The sequence below is a fragment of the Fundulus heteroclitus genome, chromosome 5 (genome assembly GCF_011125445.2).
Source record: "Fundulus heteroclitus isolate FHET01 chromosome 5, MU-UCD_Fhet_4.1, whole genome shotgun sequence".
Classification (NCBI taxonomy): Eukaryota; Metazoa; Chordata; class Actinopteri; order Cyprinodontiformes; family Fundulidae; genus Fundulus; species Fundulus heteroclitus.
This window is the reverse complement of record NC_046365.1, coordinates 19,518,364-19,539,161: the sequence shown is the minus strand read 5'-3', so window position 1 is coordinate 19,539,161 and position 20,798 is coordinate 19,518,364. Positions and strand designations below refer to the sequence as shown.

General features: G+C 44.1%; 1 protein-coding gene across 1 annotated transcript; it reads left to right on the top strand.

Annotated features, from left to right (window-relative positions):
* Positions 1 to 9,152: 9,152 nt before the first annotated feature.
* On the top strand, positions 9,153 to 16,725 carry LOC105940177 (E3 SUMO-protein ligase CBX4). The gene is made up of 5 exons (XM_012882653.3): positions 9,153 to 9,456; positions 9,637 to 9,680; positions 10,189 to 10,254; positions 12,774 to 12,840; positions 14,327 to 16,725. Exons 1-5 carry the CDS (start codon positions 9,388 to 9,390, stop codon positions 15,776 to 15,778), a joined length of 1,698 nt encoding a protein of 565 aa, XP_012738107.2. The 5' UTR covers positions 9,153 to 9,387; the 3' UTR covers positions 15,779 to 16,725.
* Positions 16,726 to 20,798: the final 4,073 nt, after the last annotated feature.

The window sequence follows — 20,798 nt, the reverse complement described above, 5'->3', positions numbered from 1 at the left end:
AAGTAGAACAATATAACAAACTAATGATTGAGGATTTCCAAGTGTGAGCAGCAGCTTGAAGCAAAATAAACCAGCAAATAATTTAAAAGTTGCTCTCTGGCAATATCTGGCTGTCTGCAATTGAATGACCAGCACTGACAAAAACTGGTGTTCAAGACACAAAAATTCTGGGTATGTTCAGACAGAAGTTAGAACCCTCCCATTTCTCACCACAATAATAGACTTAAAGTAGCGATGCAGTGATTGTGTTAGTCTCACTTTTCTACACATAAATACTCTGTATTTTACTTCAGATGGTACAAGTGCACGATAGTAATGTAGCTGTCAAAATGTAATTTAGGATGTTACAATCTCCAGGATCCCATTCCAGCTGGGTTAGTGGATTTTCAGAGTCATTTCTGAGGTAAATTCCTGCATACCACGGCCTTTCCATTTCCAAAACCTCAGAAGCTGTTACCCTGAGTCAAATTATGACAAATTACCCCGTAAAACAACCCTGCTACTGAGCAGAGTTGTTTGGGCTAACTCTGAGTTTTCCCTACTTCTAAGCTGAGATCTTCACAAGGATGTCTTCACATTGCAGGTGTTGCATCGCTGTGGCTTGGCAGTAAGCACCAGAATTGTGCATGTGGCATCGCTAGCAAGGTGTCTGTAGCATCACAGTGCGTCGCATTGCTCCTGTGTTGCACATTAACATAAGGATAACATATAAATCAGTCCCTCCGGTCACCAAAAACACGTTCGGTGTGAACACACCTTGAGTGTTTAAGTTTACTGTTGGTCATTGCCACTGGATCCTCCCGTTATAATGACATTTTCCCCATTTCTCTATTGCTCCTGGAGGGAATCCCCAGGAGGATTGTTTTTGATGAATGAGGAGAAAACCATCCTCTTCGCCTTTTTACCTCCACAGAGCTCATCCACTTTTTTTTTACTATTGTGGCAAGAATGCTGACATCATAATTTTTCTGTCAATAATCAGCTCCCTCACATCTATTAGATATTTCTTAGAAACATCTTTCGTGTCAGGGAAGAAATCCCTTTTCTATTCACGGCCATCAACAGTGATAGGCTTCAAGACGGTGCAGTTACAAACACGCTATCATCGTCTGTATATTAAAGTGAATAACCATGTTTAAGGGCATTGTATTTTACAACTGAACCATGTTACATTTCTTTTTGTCTTTTCAGCAAAAATTTATTCTTAAAATCTGGACCAAAAAAAGACAAGGAAGTTTTAAAGCTGAAAAACAGAGAAACCTTTTTTTTAATATAAATTGAAAATGCTGCGATAGACTGGCGACCTGTCCAGGGTGAACCCTGCCTCTCGCCCATCTACAGCTGGAGATAGACACCAGCACCCCTGGTGACCCCAATAGGGATAAGCGTGTTAGAAAATGCATGGATGGATGGAAATTGCAAATGCAGGAACATTATAAATTTCAACCAGTAAGGCTTATCCACAAAACAGTCAAATGCTTTGCAGTAATGAGTTAATTGGACTTTAAAAGATGCCACTCCAAAAATACAAGTGCTAATAAACTGTATAGCCATTCAAAAATATTTAAAACAAGAAACCGCCATCCTGCAGAAGTGTCAACAAGATGCTGTAAGCTCAGGCAGGAAGGTGAATACACAGTATCCAATAAGTGAGCTTTATGTGCTAAACCCATCTACTCCCTGATGGAGTACATGGGTGAACTACTGCTGGATTACTGGTGAACACAGGACATCAAGATGGAATCATAATCCTGCTGCAAGTTTCTAAAAGCAATTTTACCTAGGATACAGAAAGCAGCACACACTGCTTAGAGGACATATTGGTTTGCTGAAAGATAAGTTATGGGTAATGTCACCGTTTATTTTTTCTTTCTTTTTTTTCCTTATTTGATTAATTGTAAAGTCCTTTAAGGGGATTATGCTGCGCTTCGTACCTTCACTTTGTCATTTTGATAATACAATTCAAAAAGGTTAAAAATGTAAAAACACCATCCTCCACTTTTATACTAGCACCGCTGGTTAAAACGCATAAAGGAACAATATGAGATTTTTGAGACTTTTACCTCCCAAACTAAGGTGCTGACTGTGCATTACAGCAAGAAAAACATGGGTCCTCATCCTGTATAGTAGATTGGACCAAATTCTAATGACCTGCTGCTTTTTAAAAAAAAGAAAAACAGGTGTGGCTCAAGCAGTCATCTTACAATTGGAAGATTGTGGGTTCAATTCCAGCTTTTCCCTGTCACATGTTAATGTGCCCCTGGGCAATACACATTGCCTACTGATCTGTGCATTGATGTGTGAATCTGGCTCTAGTGTAAAGCACATTGAGTGGTTAGTATGATGGGAGAAGCAACATATACATAAATGCAGTCCATTTACCATTTCATAACCTTTGAAGTTTAACACATATCTGTCATACTTGAAGGTTATGTTTTCTTGTCTTTCAGATTTTGAAGATCGGCAAAGGAAATTGGCCTGTGTGGCCATAGAAACAGAGCATCATTCATTGCTAATTAAACACAATTAAACAATAAAAAGCAACTAAGTAACTCGTACATAAAAAAGTGTTACAGATATATGTATATTATAAAAATCTGAGATTATGCGTTATAAAGGGTTTCTTGGGGTGGGATTTTACCACAAGTGTATAATTGAAACGTTTTCCAAGCAATAATATGAATTTATCCAATAGTTTTTTTTCCACATCTGGACCAGGTGATTTTCAGTTCATTTGAAGAGCATCATAGGTAATGGACAATATGCAAAGCAATCGAAATGATACAATAATGACAAAATAACATCACAGCTTTTTCACGCCTATGAAGTTTACGACGTGTGAAGCAAACATGCATGTGTTCAAGAAGCAGTGGTTGCTGCTCTATTGAAACTTAAAGGATTATAGACTGTGAGAGCAAACATTTCATTTAAAATTAAAGAATAATGTGGCTTGGTGATGGCCATTTCCCTGATTTATTTGCTCATAGTTTTTGTGCTGTCACGGTTGTTTGTTTCCTAAATTCCTGAATGATTCACTTTCTTTTTTTCAAAAGGAAGTGATATTTTCTGTTATCCGGTTTATCAAATATGGAAAGTTTTATTCACTTGATAAAATCCAAGAGACTGAGCGTAGGTCTTCACAGAAACCTCAGTTCCTTCATAGGAGTGTTCATAGGAGTTTCTTATAAAAGTGTTCATGCACGAGCTTTAATAAACTCATTTCCCTGTTTATGCCGAACACTTGCTTTAATTTGTCTAATTCTGATCAAGTTGTTTGAAATGCAGGGATTCTACTTGGAATAAATTGGATTTCGACAAAGAAAATGCACACTTTGAAGACAGCGTCAGAGGAAAAGGTCAAATGACGTGGGTTGTTCCTTATCCTTACACCAAACTGAGCAGTGTGTTGGCTTTACAACCCTCTTCAGTCTGCCTCTTTTGTCTCACCCTCCACCTCTACCGTCATCATAAAGACGTCGGCGAGCACAGCGAGCTGCTGTTTAAATGCTATTAAAAAAACCTGTGCGTTCTGCAGCGGTGACACACACTCAGTCCATCTCTATAAAAGACAAGCCGCTGTGAGTCCCAGCTGAGGCGGTGAAGAACGAGTGATGACAGTTTGGGAAGTCGGGTCATGAACGTCAACAACTGCACTGCACTGCTGCTTCAGGCTGTCGCTTTTTTTTTTAGGCACCAGGCCTGCAAAAAGACTCGAAACTCAAAGCGGTATTTAAATCGCAGAAAAGTATGAAAAAGTCGTTTTGCTGCAAAAGCTGTCAGAGCCTTGATTTGAACGTCTGTGATGATTTCCTATTTGGTCTTGATATAGTTCATCTATAATACTGGATGTCTGGCTCAGAATAAAAGATCAAAGGATCTGTCTGATATCCGGTAACTCCTGTAGCTCTGATCTTTTAACCAAGACAGTCTTCCTGTGAAATGAATTAATATTTACGTGTGAACTCGAGACACATTTTCTTTCCTTATATTGTCATGCTTTCCCTCTACCGTTGTTTGGTCTCCTCACAGAGTAAAGCACATGATTTAAACATGTTTCTCCACATGCAATCACACGTGTAGCAGTTTAGGGTGTGGGAGCACCCTTGTTTCGGGCCAATGTGAAGATGTCATGTTATATTTAGATGTGCTCCCTCACACAAAGAGCGACAGCATAACTGAATCCTCGGATACGCCGACTTTAGTTCAGCAACATCAGCTCATGTAGACGTTCATATTATGTGAGCATTTGTTTCGAGATGACAACTTTTTGGTGTTTTCGTTTTCTCTCGTCAATATCTCACAATAGATAACCATTTTTCTTTATGCAACTCACACTCAACTGGTGTAATTCCATCCATCCATCGTGTATAGCTTTTTGTCCTGCCAGGACAAGTGGATATAGACTGGCCCAATGGTCACTGGGGACTGTCTCCAGCGGTCATTGGGCAAGAGGTGGAGTACACAGGACATGTTCTGAAGTTCACCACAGGGCCACACAGAGACACACAGGACAGATATCCACCTACTGACACACTCATACCATAGGGCGATCATAGAGACCAGTGCACCTGACAGTCGTTTTGGACTGGGAGAAAGCTAGAGTACCTGCAGGAACTGGTGTAAGTTAATTTAAAAATATATATAATAATAATTAAAGGTGGCCTTAGAAGTGATTCACAATTTGCAAAAGGAGATGATAGGGTGTGGAAATAATTGAGATTGAAGAAAAGAACTGCAGGTGCCGTTTAAACGAAACAGCAGTTAAAACCACGAGTCCCACAGGTTAAAACGTGTTTAGTTCCTTGCTTTCCATTTCATTTTATCCTTGGACACCTAGACCTGGATGTTTAATTTGCCATAAAAGACGCCAGACCTGTTTGTTGGTCTCTGTGCGTCACCTGAAGTGATCCGTTTATTAGCTTTTCTACTATGATCCCGAACCCGCTCTGCTTGATCTCAGCCCTAAAATGTCAAATAAATGAAATGTGCTGGAAACAGCTGGGAACGAGCCGACCGCTCCCGGAGCACACAACGTAGCGCGCGTGCGCGCGCCTCGCAGGTAAACTCTCCGTGAGAAGACGTGCACATGTTGCCATCATATATTCTGTCCTTGTCCGGAGCACGTGCCACGTTTCTACCCCAATAAACTCGCCGCGTGAGCTCTGCGTTAAAATATAGTTAAGATGTGATATATATTATCACAGCAGGCTTTTAAAGGGTGTGGGGCGGGTTTAACCCAAATTAAGAAATACCCACCTCTAGATCTAAACAGCTGCGCTTACAGTTTGACGTTTTTTTTACCAAATGAATGCTCACGCATCCTCGATTCATCCCCAATTTAGGAGTGACGCAGCTGAAATAAACGCAGCATGTGTATACCCACGCTCTGTGCGCGCGCGAGAGAGAGATACGGACGCCACGCACGAGCACGGAGATGCCACGAACGGAGCGCACGTGTTTCAGCGCTGCGCTCGTCCGCTCAGATCGGATTTTTATTGTGCGAATAAACGAACAGGAGTGGGCCACGGCCGGTCGTTTCAACTGATGTTTCGCCGCCGCGTTGCGCCCCTTGCCTTATAAGGAAAGACAGTCGTGCCTCTCTACCATAGGCCGAGCCGCTTGCAGCCTGCAGGGAGCCGTGTGCGTTTTAACCCGTTGCCTGCTGAATTTAATTTGGTGTAAAACAATGCGAGACGGCTCCGTTTGTGTTGTGCATGCTCGAAACCTGCCGACGAAGCGCGAATTATTTTCGTATGCACAATAAAGCGACATCCAATAATAGCTCTAACTTCATATGTGAGGAATAAACCACCTGGACTGAAGTTACCCTGACCTATAATTAGCCCAGTTGTGTGTTTCATTGCATATTTGTGCCCTGTGTTCGTGTCCTTTCGCTGTAGGAAATAAAAAGCAGACAAGGATGACTATTAGTAAAGCAGGAGCTTGACTTTAACGAGGAGAAAATCCACGAGAAAATCCCCACCATTCGCAGCGCTTTGTCTTTGTGTGACCTTGACTTATGGGAGGATATGGAAATGCGCTCATTGTTATGCGCATCTTCCGAGCTGCGTCCAGACCTCGGATTTATGCCGCATTATCACCGTGAATATCCACGTCGCAGCGCTTCAGATGGAGGCTCGTTTTTTTGTTTGTTGTTTGTTTTGGTTTTGTTTTTTAAAAAGGAGTGAGACCGAGAACAGAGAAGGCCTCCAATCAATCAACGTCAAACACCCACCGTGGCCCTGACGTTGGCTGGGCCTGTCCTGAACTTTCAAGAGCGGAAGGATCCCGTGCTTGTGACTGACGTTTAAATGCCTATATTGTTTGGATTTAAAAAAAAGAGCGAACATATCTCTGTAAATAATTTGCTGGCTACATCCCTGACGGAGTCATGGGTGTGTTGACGTGATATAACTCAAAATAATACATTAAATAAAGAGGCCTAAATAAAGGCTGGTGAGCAGCGCTTTCAGGCCAGCGCAGTTAAGAATAATACAGTCACCGTTCACATTGCACCGTCCACTGCTTCATATTCAGCGACAGATGCTGCCTTCAGGGTCCATTCTTAGCTCGTAGTTTATTAAACTTGTGCGGGTAGTGAGCCTGGATCCAAAGGTTGCTTCTACGAATTAGGACTGTGAAAGAGCGGAGGCTTGTGGCATCAAAGACTTAGAGGAGTTTGAGTATATCACTGTTATAGAGTTTTATTTAAAATAATATATTTCAATAAGCGTATGGGCTATCATCGAGAGGCACAAGACAATTATTTACAATAAGGTTTAGATAAAAGGCTTTAAAAAGTTAATGTTTTACTTTCTCTGTGTTTTCATATTGTATAAATGAGGATTAGCTGGGCCTTGTGGCTAAAACTGTCTAGTCTGAGAAGAACCAAGACCAAAGCACACTTCGGCTATTAAAGGTGCTATTTTATGAATCTTTAAAAAGTCGTCACATTTACGTTAAAAAGTCCACCATTGTTTACAGAACAAACTTAGTCAGGCTTTTCGCCACCAACCATCTTCATGCATGAAACGTACTGAGAAGCAAACATGAAGTGTTTCCAGGCAACAGTGTTGGTGGCAATGGTTACATGCAGCAAGAAGATCATGGTTTCAAATCTTTTTGCATGGAGTTTGTTCCTCATGTTCCCCATGTGCATGCATGGAGCCTCTCCAACTTCCAGCTTCCTCTCACAGTCCAAAAGCGTGCATGCCAGGGTATCTCTCAGTTTACCTCAGATCTGAGTGTGTCTCCACATCGAACCTGCATAGACAGACAGTTCCCAAATGGGAATACCCCGAAGAACAGAACATCAGCTGCGTGAACAATGTGAAAATTAGCATGTACTTTTTAGCTTCCTCACCTATATTCTGTTTGTTATGTGTCATTGACTGTATTGAGATCTGCTTTTCTAACCACTAAGCCGTTACAAGTGTCATTCAAAGAATGGCACCAAAATATACAAGAAGGAAAAAATTCCAAAAAAAGTTAAAAAAAACAAAGCGACTGGACTTGTTTTCCGTAGTTTGACGACGTTTCGCTTCCTATCCAGGAAGCTTTCTCAATTCAAAAAGTCTGGAGTCTGGAATTGAGAAAGCTTCCTGGATAGGAAGCGAAACGTCGGCAAACTACGGAAAACAAGTCCAGTTGCTTTGTTTTTTACTTTTTTTTGGAATGACCATGACCTGGATGACTGAGAATCTTCACCAGCAAAAGAGGGGAAAAATAAACCACATGTTCTAATCACATACTTCATCCATGCTTTTATTGACAATTATATCACAAGTATACACAAAAACTGTGCCCGTCTCCTGGTGATAAAATCATTCAAGCTTTTTTTCTTCCTCCTCTGTTTTGATTTTTGGCAAACCAGCACAGTATCACCAGCTCCCCGAGTCAAACATGTTGGTGCTTCTGACAAAGTTAGACATTAATAATGGGGTCTCAAGGCTGAAAAGAAATACATTTATATTAGATATTAGTTATGAATTGAAATATGATCCTCCCAAACATTGCACATCCATGGGCATCTTTGCATGGCTATGTAAGGTCGACGAATCCTTGCGTTTAGCCGGAGAACATGTGGATTCAGCCTAAGCAAAGGCATTGAAAGTCAGGCTTGGTTATAGTAGATTATGATCACCCTTCAACCTCATTTAGACATCAATAACCATTGACCATATAGACACCTTTTCAACTTTCACTTGTCAGCCTTTCTGACTATAGACAGAAACCATAACAGGGCATGGTTTCTGTCTATAGTCAATACAATGTTCCTGAGCAAGGGGGGCAGTGATGTGAGAGAATTACTTATTACTTCCTTCCTGAATAACTTGCATGAAACATAAAAAAGTGACAACAAAGTGCAAAGTGTTTACAAAGGAACCAGCCCTAAAGCTTGCAACATTGCATCAGTCAGATACTGGTGTTGAAACAAAGAGTCAGAACCCAACATAACAACTTGTTTCATTGTTGTTGCTAGCTTTTTTTTTCCTAGGAAGGCAAGGTCTAGGGCTGTGGTCTCAAATCCAGATCCTCGAGGGCCGGTGTCCTGCAACATTTAGATGTGTCCCTTGCCCCATACACCTGGATCCAATGGCTAAACTACCTCACTTGCATGCAGTCAAGCTCTGCAAATGAGCTCATGGAGTCGGACATGTTGAAGCAGAGTTTGAGACCACTGGAGTAGGGGATGTTATCTGACAAAAAAATATACCTCCCTGAGCACTGAATGCATTTTCTATTACTCATTTGCACCCCCCACTGTAAGCACCATAGTTATCTATCTATCTATCTATCTATCTATCTATCTATCTATCTATCTATCTATCTATCTATCTATCTATCTATCTATCTATCTATCTATCTATCTATCTATCTATCTATCTATCTATCTATCTATCTATCTATCTATCTATCTATCTATCTATCTATCTATCTATCTGTCTGTCTGTCTGTCTGTCAATTTGGAGAATCAAGAACACAAAACAAGCAAAACCTTAAAGACAGTCATCAAGGCTTAATAAACCTTAATAAACCTTGTCAACCAACGTCTGAATTCGCGGTTGCAACTTTTCCCACAGCCCCTGAAAGCATCAACGCAACCAAACCCCGCCCCTGGCACCGCCCCCGCCGTGAAACGTCACATCCACGGCTATTTGCTTGAAGTGTTTTCTTGCTGCAGCTCCAACTCGCCTGCAGAGCGAGAGTCTCCGTGGGGTTAAAGCGAAGGAAGAGGCGCCGTGAAACCAGAAGGAGGCGGAGTAGGAGGGGAATCCTTCACATCAGAGAAGAAGCAAAGGGGGAGATAATAAAGCGAGCCCTGACAGAAAAGATCAGGTGTCCGCGGCAAGAGAAACCGGAGAGCCGCCTCTCTTGCGCTGGAAAATGGAGCTACCCGCCGCTGGAGAGCACGTCTTTGCGGTGGAGAGCATCGAGAAGAAGCGCAGCAGAAAGGTTCGCGTTTTACGCACGCGCATGTGGAAATGTGGCTATTTATCTTGTCTTTTTTTTTTTTTTTTCTTGCTACAACGGCCTGCATTTTCACTATGCTTTGTAAAATATATTCCCCGTTTGGTGACGGTGCGGCGAGGAGTAAAGTAACCTTATCCCGTTTGCTCTTTCTCTCTCACACAGGGGAGGGTCGAGTATCTGGTCAAGTGGAGAGGATGGTCTCCAAGGTGAGTCCGCCACTGAACGGAAACAACCTCGCTTATCATCACGACACGATTATCAAATAAATAAATGATACGGGCGAACGAATGTGAGAATGCTTGTTTGCGTGCGTGGGCGCGCAGATGAGGCGGTTTGCGCGTTCCTGCTTCTGGGCGCCCGACTCGTTGGCCCCGATGATGGATGTTGCTTTACGATCTGTGCAATCCCCGACGTGCCAGTTAGAGCACGGCGTGTCTGTAATTGGGCAAGATGTTTAAGAACCGCCAGTATAGATGCGGATTCGTGTTCTGGATCAGAGCGCGTCAAAAGTTGCTCCTGATTTATTACACATGCATCCACGGAGGAGGGACAAGTGTCTTAGCGTGTTAACTCGTGTACAGACCTGCTATAATGGGGATCTGGGGACTCGTAAATTACACGCTGAATTAGTGACGACCAGAGCCTGTCAGCGTCAGCCTTTTTTAGACAAACCAGTTTGTCCCAACTGTTTTTCTCCTCCTCTTCTCTGTGCAGATACAACACATGGGAGCCAGAGGAAAACATCCTGGATCCAAGGCTGCTCGACGCTTTCCAAGACAGGTGAGTTCAGAGTTGGAAAAACCAGCTTCACGAGTAAGGAAACCTTCAAGTAAAAAAAACAAACAAAAAAAAACAAATAAACCAGGCTAGTGTCTAGATGCATCTTTTCCCGCCTTCCCGATTCCAGTCAGGGCACTTGACCTTAACCGTCACTCATCCACAGGAACTCCCTGTGTGTTTGGTGGTTAGAACTTCCTGGATTCCTGGATGAGCCCACTTTGTTCTGCATAGCTTGTCAGTCAGAGATGGTGAGAGTTGAGTATGTGGATTGATCACGGTGTGTGTATTCTAGGATTAATCACGGTGTCAAGTTAACGGGAGAAACAAAGCTAGTTTGTTAAGCAGCTATACCTCTTGGCCCCTGGTTGGTAGCTGACAGCCAGCGTCAGGTCATAGTGCATAAGTGCAACCCTACTACCTCACATGGATTGTTTTCCTTACAGGATGTGCCAGAAGCGAACCACAACAGAGGTCACGCTGAGCTCATTAGCAGTAGACTTAATTGAGGAGGCACCAGGAAGAACCCATCAAGCTTTTTCTGTGGGTCACTTGGTCCAGATATTCTTCTGATGGTTCAGGTTTTTTTCCTTCTAAGGACTGTCAGACGAGCAAAGGGAAGTGTAGGAGCCTTCTTTAAGCCAGCTGACCAGCAGTGTGCAGCAGGCCGTGGGGGAGGGTGAAAGCTGCAGTACTCCCATGTTCCATAAAGCCTGGTAGAGGTGCAGACATGCTGGCCCTCTCTCTGACATCTCAGTGAAAGAACCCATGATGTATCTTTATACTGGTAACAATTTCTAGACCTTAGGAGTTACTATAGCAGAGGCTGTGACACCTTTAGGTTTTTACCCTTGATTTAGCCCTTTGAACGCGCACATATTCTGTAGTTTGCTGTTTTCTTTTGTTATGTGTGGTATTTTTTATACTCTTTTGTAAGTTTTTTGCTTTCGTTATACATTCAGTAAAGTCAAATCCAAGTGTAGAGGCGTTTAACAAGCCCCCATGAGTCTACCTTTAGAGTCCTGGTGGTTGCTTATTGTGGAAAAAGATCAGAAACATTCATGGGTGAGCCTAAGAAGTCCAAAGCAGAAACTTAAACTGTATTATGTAACAGGAAGTTGGTGCAGAGAGACCAGTGCAAAGAGGCCGCATTATATACCTAGTCTAAAAGCTTAGCAGTTTCCTTTTGGACAAACTGCAAACAATCCTGAGAACTTAGACTCAGCCAAAGTAAAAAAAAAAAAAATAGATAATATGAATAAGGAGAAGATGAAAGGATGTCAGCATTTGAGATCAGGCCCATTTCTCCAGTGAAAAAACAAGAGGAATTTGACTTATATAATAACAGCTGTAATTTATAGTAGTGGTTTTAACATGTGTGGGAAAATGGACCCAGGTTATCCACGCTCTGGAGGACAAGGCTATCCCGAGCTCAGGTCAATACCAGAGTTTTACATTTTCAATCAAATTTGTAGGACCTATATCATAGAGATACGACAGGGTTTAAAAGTAGCGAAGAGTTGAATGTCTTTAGCAAAGCATGACAGGGTATACCGCATGAGCCCCAGTCTAAACAAATCACATGTAAATTGAGTATGGAAAAACTTCCTAAAGACCACGAGGCAGCCATCAAGATTCAAAGTCAGCTCATTTCATCATTGGCAGGGTGAAAGCCAAACTCGCAGCTTTACTGATGCAAGAGGCAAGCAAGACTCATACATGTACATCACACATGAAAAAAACTACGCTTGCAATTACAAGATTACCACCGAACTCGGAGTTTTAATCAAACGGTAAACTCAGTCTCAGGCTGGCTGGTTGCTAATCACTACCCTGAGTGCGTGGCCTCACAGCTGCAGGACTATTGTAATTGAATTTTCCGACCGCGCTGCGTGTTAAACTGTCACTGGCTTTTCTCTCAGCCTCGGCAACCTTTAAGGTACAGGTCAGACGTTACAGAGAACCTCCACCTCTGTTTTTGCAATTATCACCAGTTCCCTGTTTTGGGTATGTGGGGGGGGAGGTTTATTGAAACTAATTACGCATCCCTCTGGGGAGCCAAATCGCCTGAATGGCAGGCTATGAAAATACACCGAGTCGTCATTGTAATTAGATGTGATGGGAGGGAGGGAGGTTGGGGGAGGAATCTGACATCACCCTTGTCTGCGGTGTTGAGTTACTGCCTTTGGAGAGGCTCCCTTTGAGACGGAGAAAACCGAAGGAAACTCCAAACACGGGGGTTTTCCTTCACCTTCAAGCGGGATATCCACACCCAAGTGGCTATTTAAGAGCGCGCTTCGTTTTAAAACGACGACGAGAACGAGCCTCCAGAGCGAGAAGCAGAGTGGTTCTCTGGAAGGAAAGAGAAGCGGGGTGAGGACAATTTGCATGAGGAAGTGTCACTCCAAGTTAGAGCATGGGCTCTATGTTTCCCAGCCAAGCCTGAGGAGGACACCCGTGACGTTTTGTTGCCATGCAACAGTGACCGACTGCCCGCTGTTTTCCCCCCCCCCCTCCCACAGGGAACGTCAGGAGCAGCTGATGGGTTACCGCAAGAGAGGACCCAAGCCTAAGCACCTTCTTGTTCAGGTGAGAGAAATGTGATCATTTTACTCTCCAAGAAATGTGAAGAGAGTGTAACAGTTCGCTCCACTTGAACTTTTCCCATCTACAACGACGACAACCTGCTGTGCGTTTTGTTTATGTGTCAGACCAACACAAAACTGATGCAACACTATGAAACCGATGGAAAGCAATGCATGTTACAAATAAACTCCTGAAAAGTGTGGTATGCAATTACACCCAGTCCCCTTTTTGATCTGTTCCACCTAAGTGTACTGACTGTTCTCAGATTTTTAGAAACCCAATTAAAGTGTTTATCATCTCAATTTAAATCCAGCCGTCCTGTGAAGGCCTCGGAGAGGTTTAGTGATGAAACGGCACTATGGGGACCAAGGAACACAGCAGGCCGGGCTAGTTTAAACCAGGGTTTGGTTATAAAAGCATATACCAGGTTTTTAACATGTCATTGCTGTTTAATCCATCTTCTGAAAAAAAAATAAAGTACAGTGTGGCGCAGCAGTAAACCTACCAAAATATTACCATCGTTCAAAGCCGATGGGAACTCTTGAGAAGGATCCACAGCTCAGGTGGGATAATCTGCAGACAGGGCAACTATTAGTTGTTAACAAAACCCACCCTTATAGAAGAGTGGCAAGACAAAAGAGATAGAGACACATCCCATAAGACTACAGTCTGAATATTGCCTCAGGGGGCTCAATATAAATCTATGCCATACTTCGAAGATTTATATTTGTACAAAAAAGGTGAAAACTATGGTTTTCTTCCACTTCACAATTATGCACCACTTTGTGTCAATCTGTCTCATTAAGCTCGAGGGAAATAATTTGAAGTTTGTGGTTTTAGTGTAAAAAAAAAAAATGTTAAATGGCACGGAAATACTTTAGTGAGGAGTACGAGGTACTGGATTAGTCACCAACAGCAACAAACGTTCAAAAGGATGTTATTGCTTTTAGTTTATTAAAGCTCCGGAGTCCCCAAATTCATGGGTGTTATTAAACAGGAGCAAATCATTCATCTAATGTATCAATCAAAGCTCCCCAAAAGGCCAGAGGATCCCCTCGGAGGTGCGTCTTTATTCCTCTCAGGAGGGTGTTTTGGTAACACACGGGATAAAGTCAGCGAGGATACACAAAGCCGCAAGTGACATTCCTCAAAGCTGAGGTCACAGCCACAGGAGACACTTTGAAATGTCACTCTGATCCCCGGCCTGGTGGCTCGAAGAGCTGCGGGGGAACTGCAGGAGGGCTGTGTGAACACGGGCTCAAGGCCCCTGAAATAAACTGTGTACTCATTCGGGCCTCACACATTCCGATCTCAGGGTCTGTGCAGCAGCACCGTGAACGCCATAGGCTTTCTGTTGCCACCCTGACATAGACGCATACGTCTCATTAATTAGGGGTTTCTCCTCCAAAAAAAAAGGTCCCGTTCAAAGGCCGTCTAATTATTTAGGTCAAACGTGTGGCTTTTGAGTAATTGTCATCTTGTTTTGCAGGTGCCGTCGTTTGCCAGGAGGTCCAACATTCTGGCGAACCTTCAGGGGGCGTCCCTGGAAGACGACGGCTGTCAGAAGTCCGGCCCTATCCAGATGATTCGCCCGCAGGCCCAGCAGTTCCAGCTGAACAGCAGGAAGCTTCACCAGTACCAGCCGCTGAGCAGGGAGCGTGAGGCCGAGCAGCAATCCAACGGCAAGAAGTTCTTCTACGAGCTCAACAGCAAGAAGCACCACCACTACCAGCCGGACCTGAAGCTGCACGAACCCGTTTACCCCAAGCCCCGGGACGTCAAGGCCCCGGAGCTGGCGAACAAAGGGTACAACCTGCCGGCGGTGCTGCAGCAGAAGTGGGTTCGGGACAAAGACTCGGGCTGTCTGACCAAAGTGAAGGACATCACCATGGAGCTGAAGAAACTGCCAGCCGACCTTAACGGACAGAAGGGGACAGAGAGGGCGAAACCGAAAGAGGACGCCTCCCCGCAGTCCAACGGCGTCAGCGGCGGTAAGCTGAAGATCGTCAAGAACAAGAACAAGAACGGGCGGATCGTCATTGTCATGAGCAAATACATGGAGAACGGAATGCAGACCGCCAAGATCAAAAACGGCGACTCCGAAGATGCGGAGAGGCCACTGCAAGGAGCGGAGAGCAGCGTGGAGAGGCACCTGGCAAAGATGAAACTTGTTAAGCAGCTTGGCCTAATGAACGGATTCGCCAAGCAACCCAAAGACGATCCGGCCGTTCCCAGTTCTGGAATAAAAGGAGATTGCTGCAAGCAGAAGGAACTGTCCCTTCAAGCAGAGCGGACTGCCAAGGAGCAGGACAGACCCACGGAGGTCGGGGGCGAGGGGCGCCTTCCGCAGGATCAGCCTTTACAGCTGACCAACAAGCTTGATCTCCCCTCAGAGAGGGGCGCTCCAGAGAAAACGGGAGCCCAGAACAGGCTTCACGGAGGACTAAAGCGACACCTTTCAGACGCGGACGCCGAGGAACACGGATGCAGTAAAAGGTTTCTGAGTTGCAGGAGCATCAGCGCTCCTGACACGGTGGACTCGCCCTCCCAAAGCGCCGTCGTTGACCAAAACGGACGCCAGAGTCCGGCTCTACAGCAGGACTACGGCTACCAAGACCAGGACGAACCCATGGACCTTAGCATCGTCAAGTCGAGGCCCGCGCCTTCAGCCTGTGCCGAGCCGGAGACGGGGACGCGAGCAGAGGAGCACGCGCATTCACACGACGACACGCACACACAGACGGACACGCACACGGAAAGCCAGACTGAAACACACGAGCCGTCAGAGGAGGAGCGAGCTGACTCTGCGTCTGGTTCCCACCAGCAAGCCAGAAGAGACGAGGCCTTCCCTTCGTTCCAGCCTTGCCTCGGGAACATAGTCATCACGGACATTACTGCGAACTGCCTCACGGTTACCTTTAAGGAATACATATCGGCATAACACAACCGGGTACCGCCCCGGGGACTGGCATACCATATATATATATATATATATATATTTGTATTTTCTGATTCCTGAATGTACAAATGAAACTTTGATGTTGTTTTCATTTTGTAAAACTCCAGAGTTAATCAAAGAGGGAGGAGTAGGAGGAGGAGGGGACCCTTTTTGTGCTTTTCTTGCATATTTTCTAAGTAGAAGCCCAACATGTTGTTATTTCAAATTTCAAACCTAATCTGAGCTGCAGATATTTAAATGAATAATCGCCTCTTGAAACTCTTGCCTAACCTGCACTTACTTTTGTAGACAGTCGTGATTTTTGTATGCGTATAATTTGATTTATACACACCCAGGCTGTCTACTTTACGGATAACGTCAGATAAACGTAGGCTTTAAAGGGAGTTTTTTTTTTTTTTTTTTTTGTAAGGAAGAAAATTATATTGAATCAAGGTACATTACACTGTGTCAGAGTATGTGTGTGCATGTGTGTGAGAGAGAGAGAGAGAGAGAGAGAGAGACAGTTTTAAAGAAGAATGCGTGCTGCTTGGATGTTAATGATGCCTTTAGGCGTGCTTAGACAGGCAAATAAAGAAAAGGATGCACCTTTACCGTCAATTTGTGTCGTAGAAACAGAAGAGGGGAGACGCGTGAGCTCTTCTGTGGTTCCCGTTAGATCTGTTTGGAGAAACTTGCGCCCCCCCCCATGGGATCTTAAAACCGTCACTTCCGTTTAGTCTGCAGCGTCTGTTTTTAACCTTCTCACAAGATCTAATTTTTATGGAATATCAGGCAAAAATCACCTTTGGAGACAGAAGCTGCCATTTTTTAAGTGTGTAACTACCAGATAACATTTCAGACAACATTTTGTCCTACTGGCTCCGTGGGATCTGAGGCGCAGCGAGCACCCCTGTGAGAACGCGAGCTCGCTGATGGGCAAACCAAAAAAACGGGAGGCTTCCTATGATACTTCTTGCAATAAAAAGACATGTTTTTTGCAAGAAAATCTGTAAGGTGTCATTCTTTCTATACCACTAGGCTCAATGTCTGGGCTGATTCAGGAGCCACGTTTACAGCTGGCTCTGTTTGTGTCTGATCGGTATGGTGTAGCTTATAACAGGAAGTGGGGGAGTCTTTTTTGGAAAGGTTCCTGCATCGGTGCAGAGTGCGTTGGTCTGCTGAGGCGTTGGGAAAGTCCACGTTGCTCTGGTAGCGACCTTCAGCTCGCCTGCATCATCTGTCAACATCTTCCTCTTGACCGTACTCCACGGGTTCTGCGTGGGGTTCACATTCAGGTGAGTTTGTGGACCAACCAAGTGCAGTGATATCGTTGGTGCTTTTGGCATTGTGGGCAGGTACCACGTGACATCCTGCTGGAAAAAGCAGCATCTCATAAAGCGTGTCAGCAAACGGGCAGCTGTGCTGACTTTGAACTTGATTAAAAACCCGTGGATTAACACCAGCTTTAAATAAAGACGGTGGAAACGTCATGCCTCAACAATTTCTGAGTCAAATGTAAATTGACCTTAATCTGAAGAGAACCACCGAGCAACCGTCCAGTTCTCTCTCTCTCCTAATCAAAGGTAAGACGTGTTGGTAAATGCAACAGCAGTAGTCCAGGTCCTGGACAGTGGCTGCAAAGGCTCTGGCTCTAGATTCAAGCCATAGTTTAAGAATCTTGAGAAACTCGAATGACCTTTGAGCCACAATCCTCTCAAGGCTCTTGGTATCCCTGTGGCTTTGCATTTTTACCTGTCAAATGTTTTCCTTTCACTACACTTTGCATGGATATGCTTACACTCTGAACAAAAAGACTCCGCCAAGACCTTTTGTGGCTCGCCCTCCTGTCATTAACTGGACAGACATGGTGGCAGTCTTGCCCATGATTGCATAGATTATAACATATTAAAATAGCTTTTTTCAAATTTGTGTCTTTTTGTGTCTTTGTATGTGTGTCAATTTGGGGTTTTAAACATCTGTAAGTCATGTTTGTTTGTTTTTTCACATTTGACAGCAATATACAAAGAAATATCCAAATACAAGAATTAGATTACATATCAGAATTCAGTTTTGGGATAGAATCGATGACACCGAAAAATCACATTTACTGAGAAGCACCTGTACATGTTGGTAAACGGGTGAACAGAGCCGCTAAATCAGAGCCAAATAACCCATCGGTGTTAAAATACGATGGCAGACCTGAGCAGCAGCCCTCAGGGCGTCTATCGACGTCTGCATGCAGGAGTTTGACCGACATGTTCTCTGTGTGTGTGTCACAGTCTACGCACAGAGCAGCAGGTATTTATACCCGCTCCACTGTCTACCCTCGGGTCGGTGCTTGAACTCAGACGAGACGGTTGCTCCTTGACTGTAAGGTGCACAGCGCACCTCGGCGCTCTCCTGCGCTAGTCTTGCACGGACCGCCTCCATCCGGGTAGTTCGGCGTTAAATGGGTGCTCAAAGAGCGACTGGCCGACGGGCGTCTTTGCTCGGAAGGCAAATTGGTGTAATTCGACGGAGAAGGCTGCAGCGGCTCGACCATTTCCTCCGCTGCCAGTGAAACAGGCTCTCCGTGCGCTTTAACGCGAGCAACGACAGAGAAAATGGCTGTCCCTCTCGCTCTCCTCCTCCGTGCACTTTCTGTTCTGTTTAGCTTGTGGACCCGCAAAAGGAATTTACCCCCCAGAGTCTAATACAGCTACAGATTTAGCGCAAACTTGCGGTTTTTTTTAATTATGCGCTTTTGGCTTGTACAGAAACAAATAGCCTAAAAGAGGATGTTTTGGTCTTCCCATATAGCAATGGGGTTGTGAAATGTCTTCTTCCTGTGAACTGAGGCTGAATTTGCGCATGCCAGGACTGAGGGAGGCCCTCCGCTGCGATCCCGCAAAAGAACTAATATGATATGTTTAGAAGAACTCGCAAATGTGGATAAATCCTTCCACGTGATTCCACCGTCAGAATAACGTAAAGGCTGCAACTTGGATTCCTGTATCAACTTTGGCGTAGACACCTTTTGCATGAAGCATTTATAAGAGGGTTAAACAGGAATGGTGCACATGCTGCTTAGAAAAAGCACAGTTTTGGTGCAAATTGACATTTATGCCCTCTGTCTTCATTGCGGTCTTATGAACTGAGCTGCTTTTTAGTTCCAGCTTATAGGTCAGCATGATGGATCTTGAGCAGAACACAGATCTATAGACCTAAATTTCAGGGGCAAATACATTTTGAATCTTTCAAAATGTAAAATAATTATTTGTTTTGGGGGGTGAGGGGGTTGTATGAAAACCTTCAGTTTGATAGCTATGTTGGCTGTCATTATTTAAAGCTGTGAATTAGTAGTGATGCTCATGTCTGTGTGCTAGAGTCCCGTTATATTAACAATATCAATACAAACTCACCAACGAATAAGTGACAAATTGTGTCCTTCTATTGGATCTTTTCAGACCACATTGAATTGCTGGCATGGCTGTCAGACCGAATGAGTTATTCAGAGGAAAAACCTCTACAGTGCGACTAATTTCAGAAATAACGCCAACTGGAACCGGGGCCCCAAAGGGAATCCTGATTAGGGGCCCTGAACAATTTTGTGTCGGCTCTGCGTGCAGGTGTTACAGGTCTGTCACAGCCTGCTGATCAGATTCCTCCATCTATGCGGGCCTTTTCACGTTTGTTTTCCTGATTTGGCAGCCTGGGGAAACATTTCCGCTTTCTTGGCACGCAAGGTGCGAAGAACACTGAAACCTAAACCTGTGTGGTTGTACGAAACCACGACGTTGACGTTTTTTTTTTCTGTTTTAGACCATTATAAAATCCGGGTAGAAAGTGGCGTGCAGGTGATCATAAGAAATAACAAATGTCAGTTGATGGTACGTCATGATGCACGCGTGTCCTCGCAACGCATCATTAGGGACGAAAAAACGCAAACCCCGCTTTTCTTTCTATCTCTTGTCATATTTTTTGTTATTATCCTTCGTAGGTTTTGAGCGGAGTTTCTTGTTTTTCCCCCACTGTCTATGTGCGCACCGGCAGGTTGCGCGTCTTTGCCCGGATACAAGCCAACCAATGGTGTTTGAACGCGGCAGCGGTGCTGCACTGCAGGCGCGCCGAGACCAATCGCAGCCGCAGTCTGAGCTGCGCCCATCTTCCATTTTCTGTCTGACATTTTCTTCATTCAGCCGCACAGAAGATCTTCTGAGCGGAAAGTCGAGAGCATTAATCAATATTATCATTTCTGTGACGCGCTCACTGAAAGCGGAGGATGGCACCTCCAGCGCTTCCGTCAAACCAACCAGTTTGCATGCAGTCGGGGGCGCAAATTACATTTGGGGGGGAAATGTTTGGATGAAGACCGTTTTATTTCTGCTATTCCGGAATTAATTTTTGAAAGGAAATTATTTAGTGGATCTGATGCACAGATTATGAACCCAGAAGAAAGCACTGAGCAGACGTTTGTGGCGTATTTTGGTTTCCTCTGCTGCTGGTTGTGGATATTGGGAACAGCAAACATTTAATATATCAGGCTGTATTTATATTTGAATAAACTGGACATTCTAAAATGCTTAACTTGGGAAAATAGAATCTTAAATTAACGTGGTTTAATGTATCCAAAATGTCCAAATTCCCCCGGGGAAGCGTCATGATACCCCTGACAACTGCATGGTAGAAAATCAGAACCGAAATAGCTTTATCGGGGATGCAGCAGTTTCACACAGAGATTTCATAAGAAAGGCTTAATGAACCATAACAAGGACCAGTGATCGCAAAATATATGCATCTGATCTAGATTAAGGTTTGTCCTCCAATGAACGCCCATAAACGCGATGAAGAAAACACTATGTGAGACAACCTTTAGAATGATTTCGATTCTGAGTGTTTGACAGCGACGGTGTTTGTTGAGGAGCAAATGTCTGAGACATTTGGCGATTTTACGCATTTTTCCTTTGCGCTTATTGTGAGAAGCTAGCCACTATATGTGGATTTCGGGTTTGATTAGTTTTGCCAATCGGGTTAGTATTTTTCA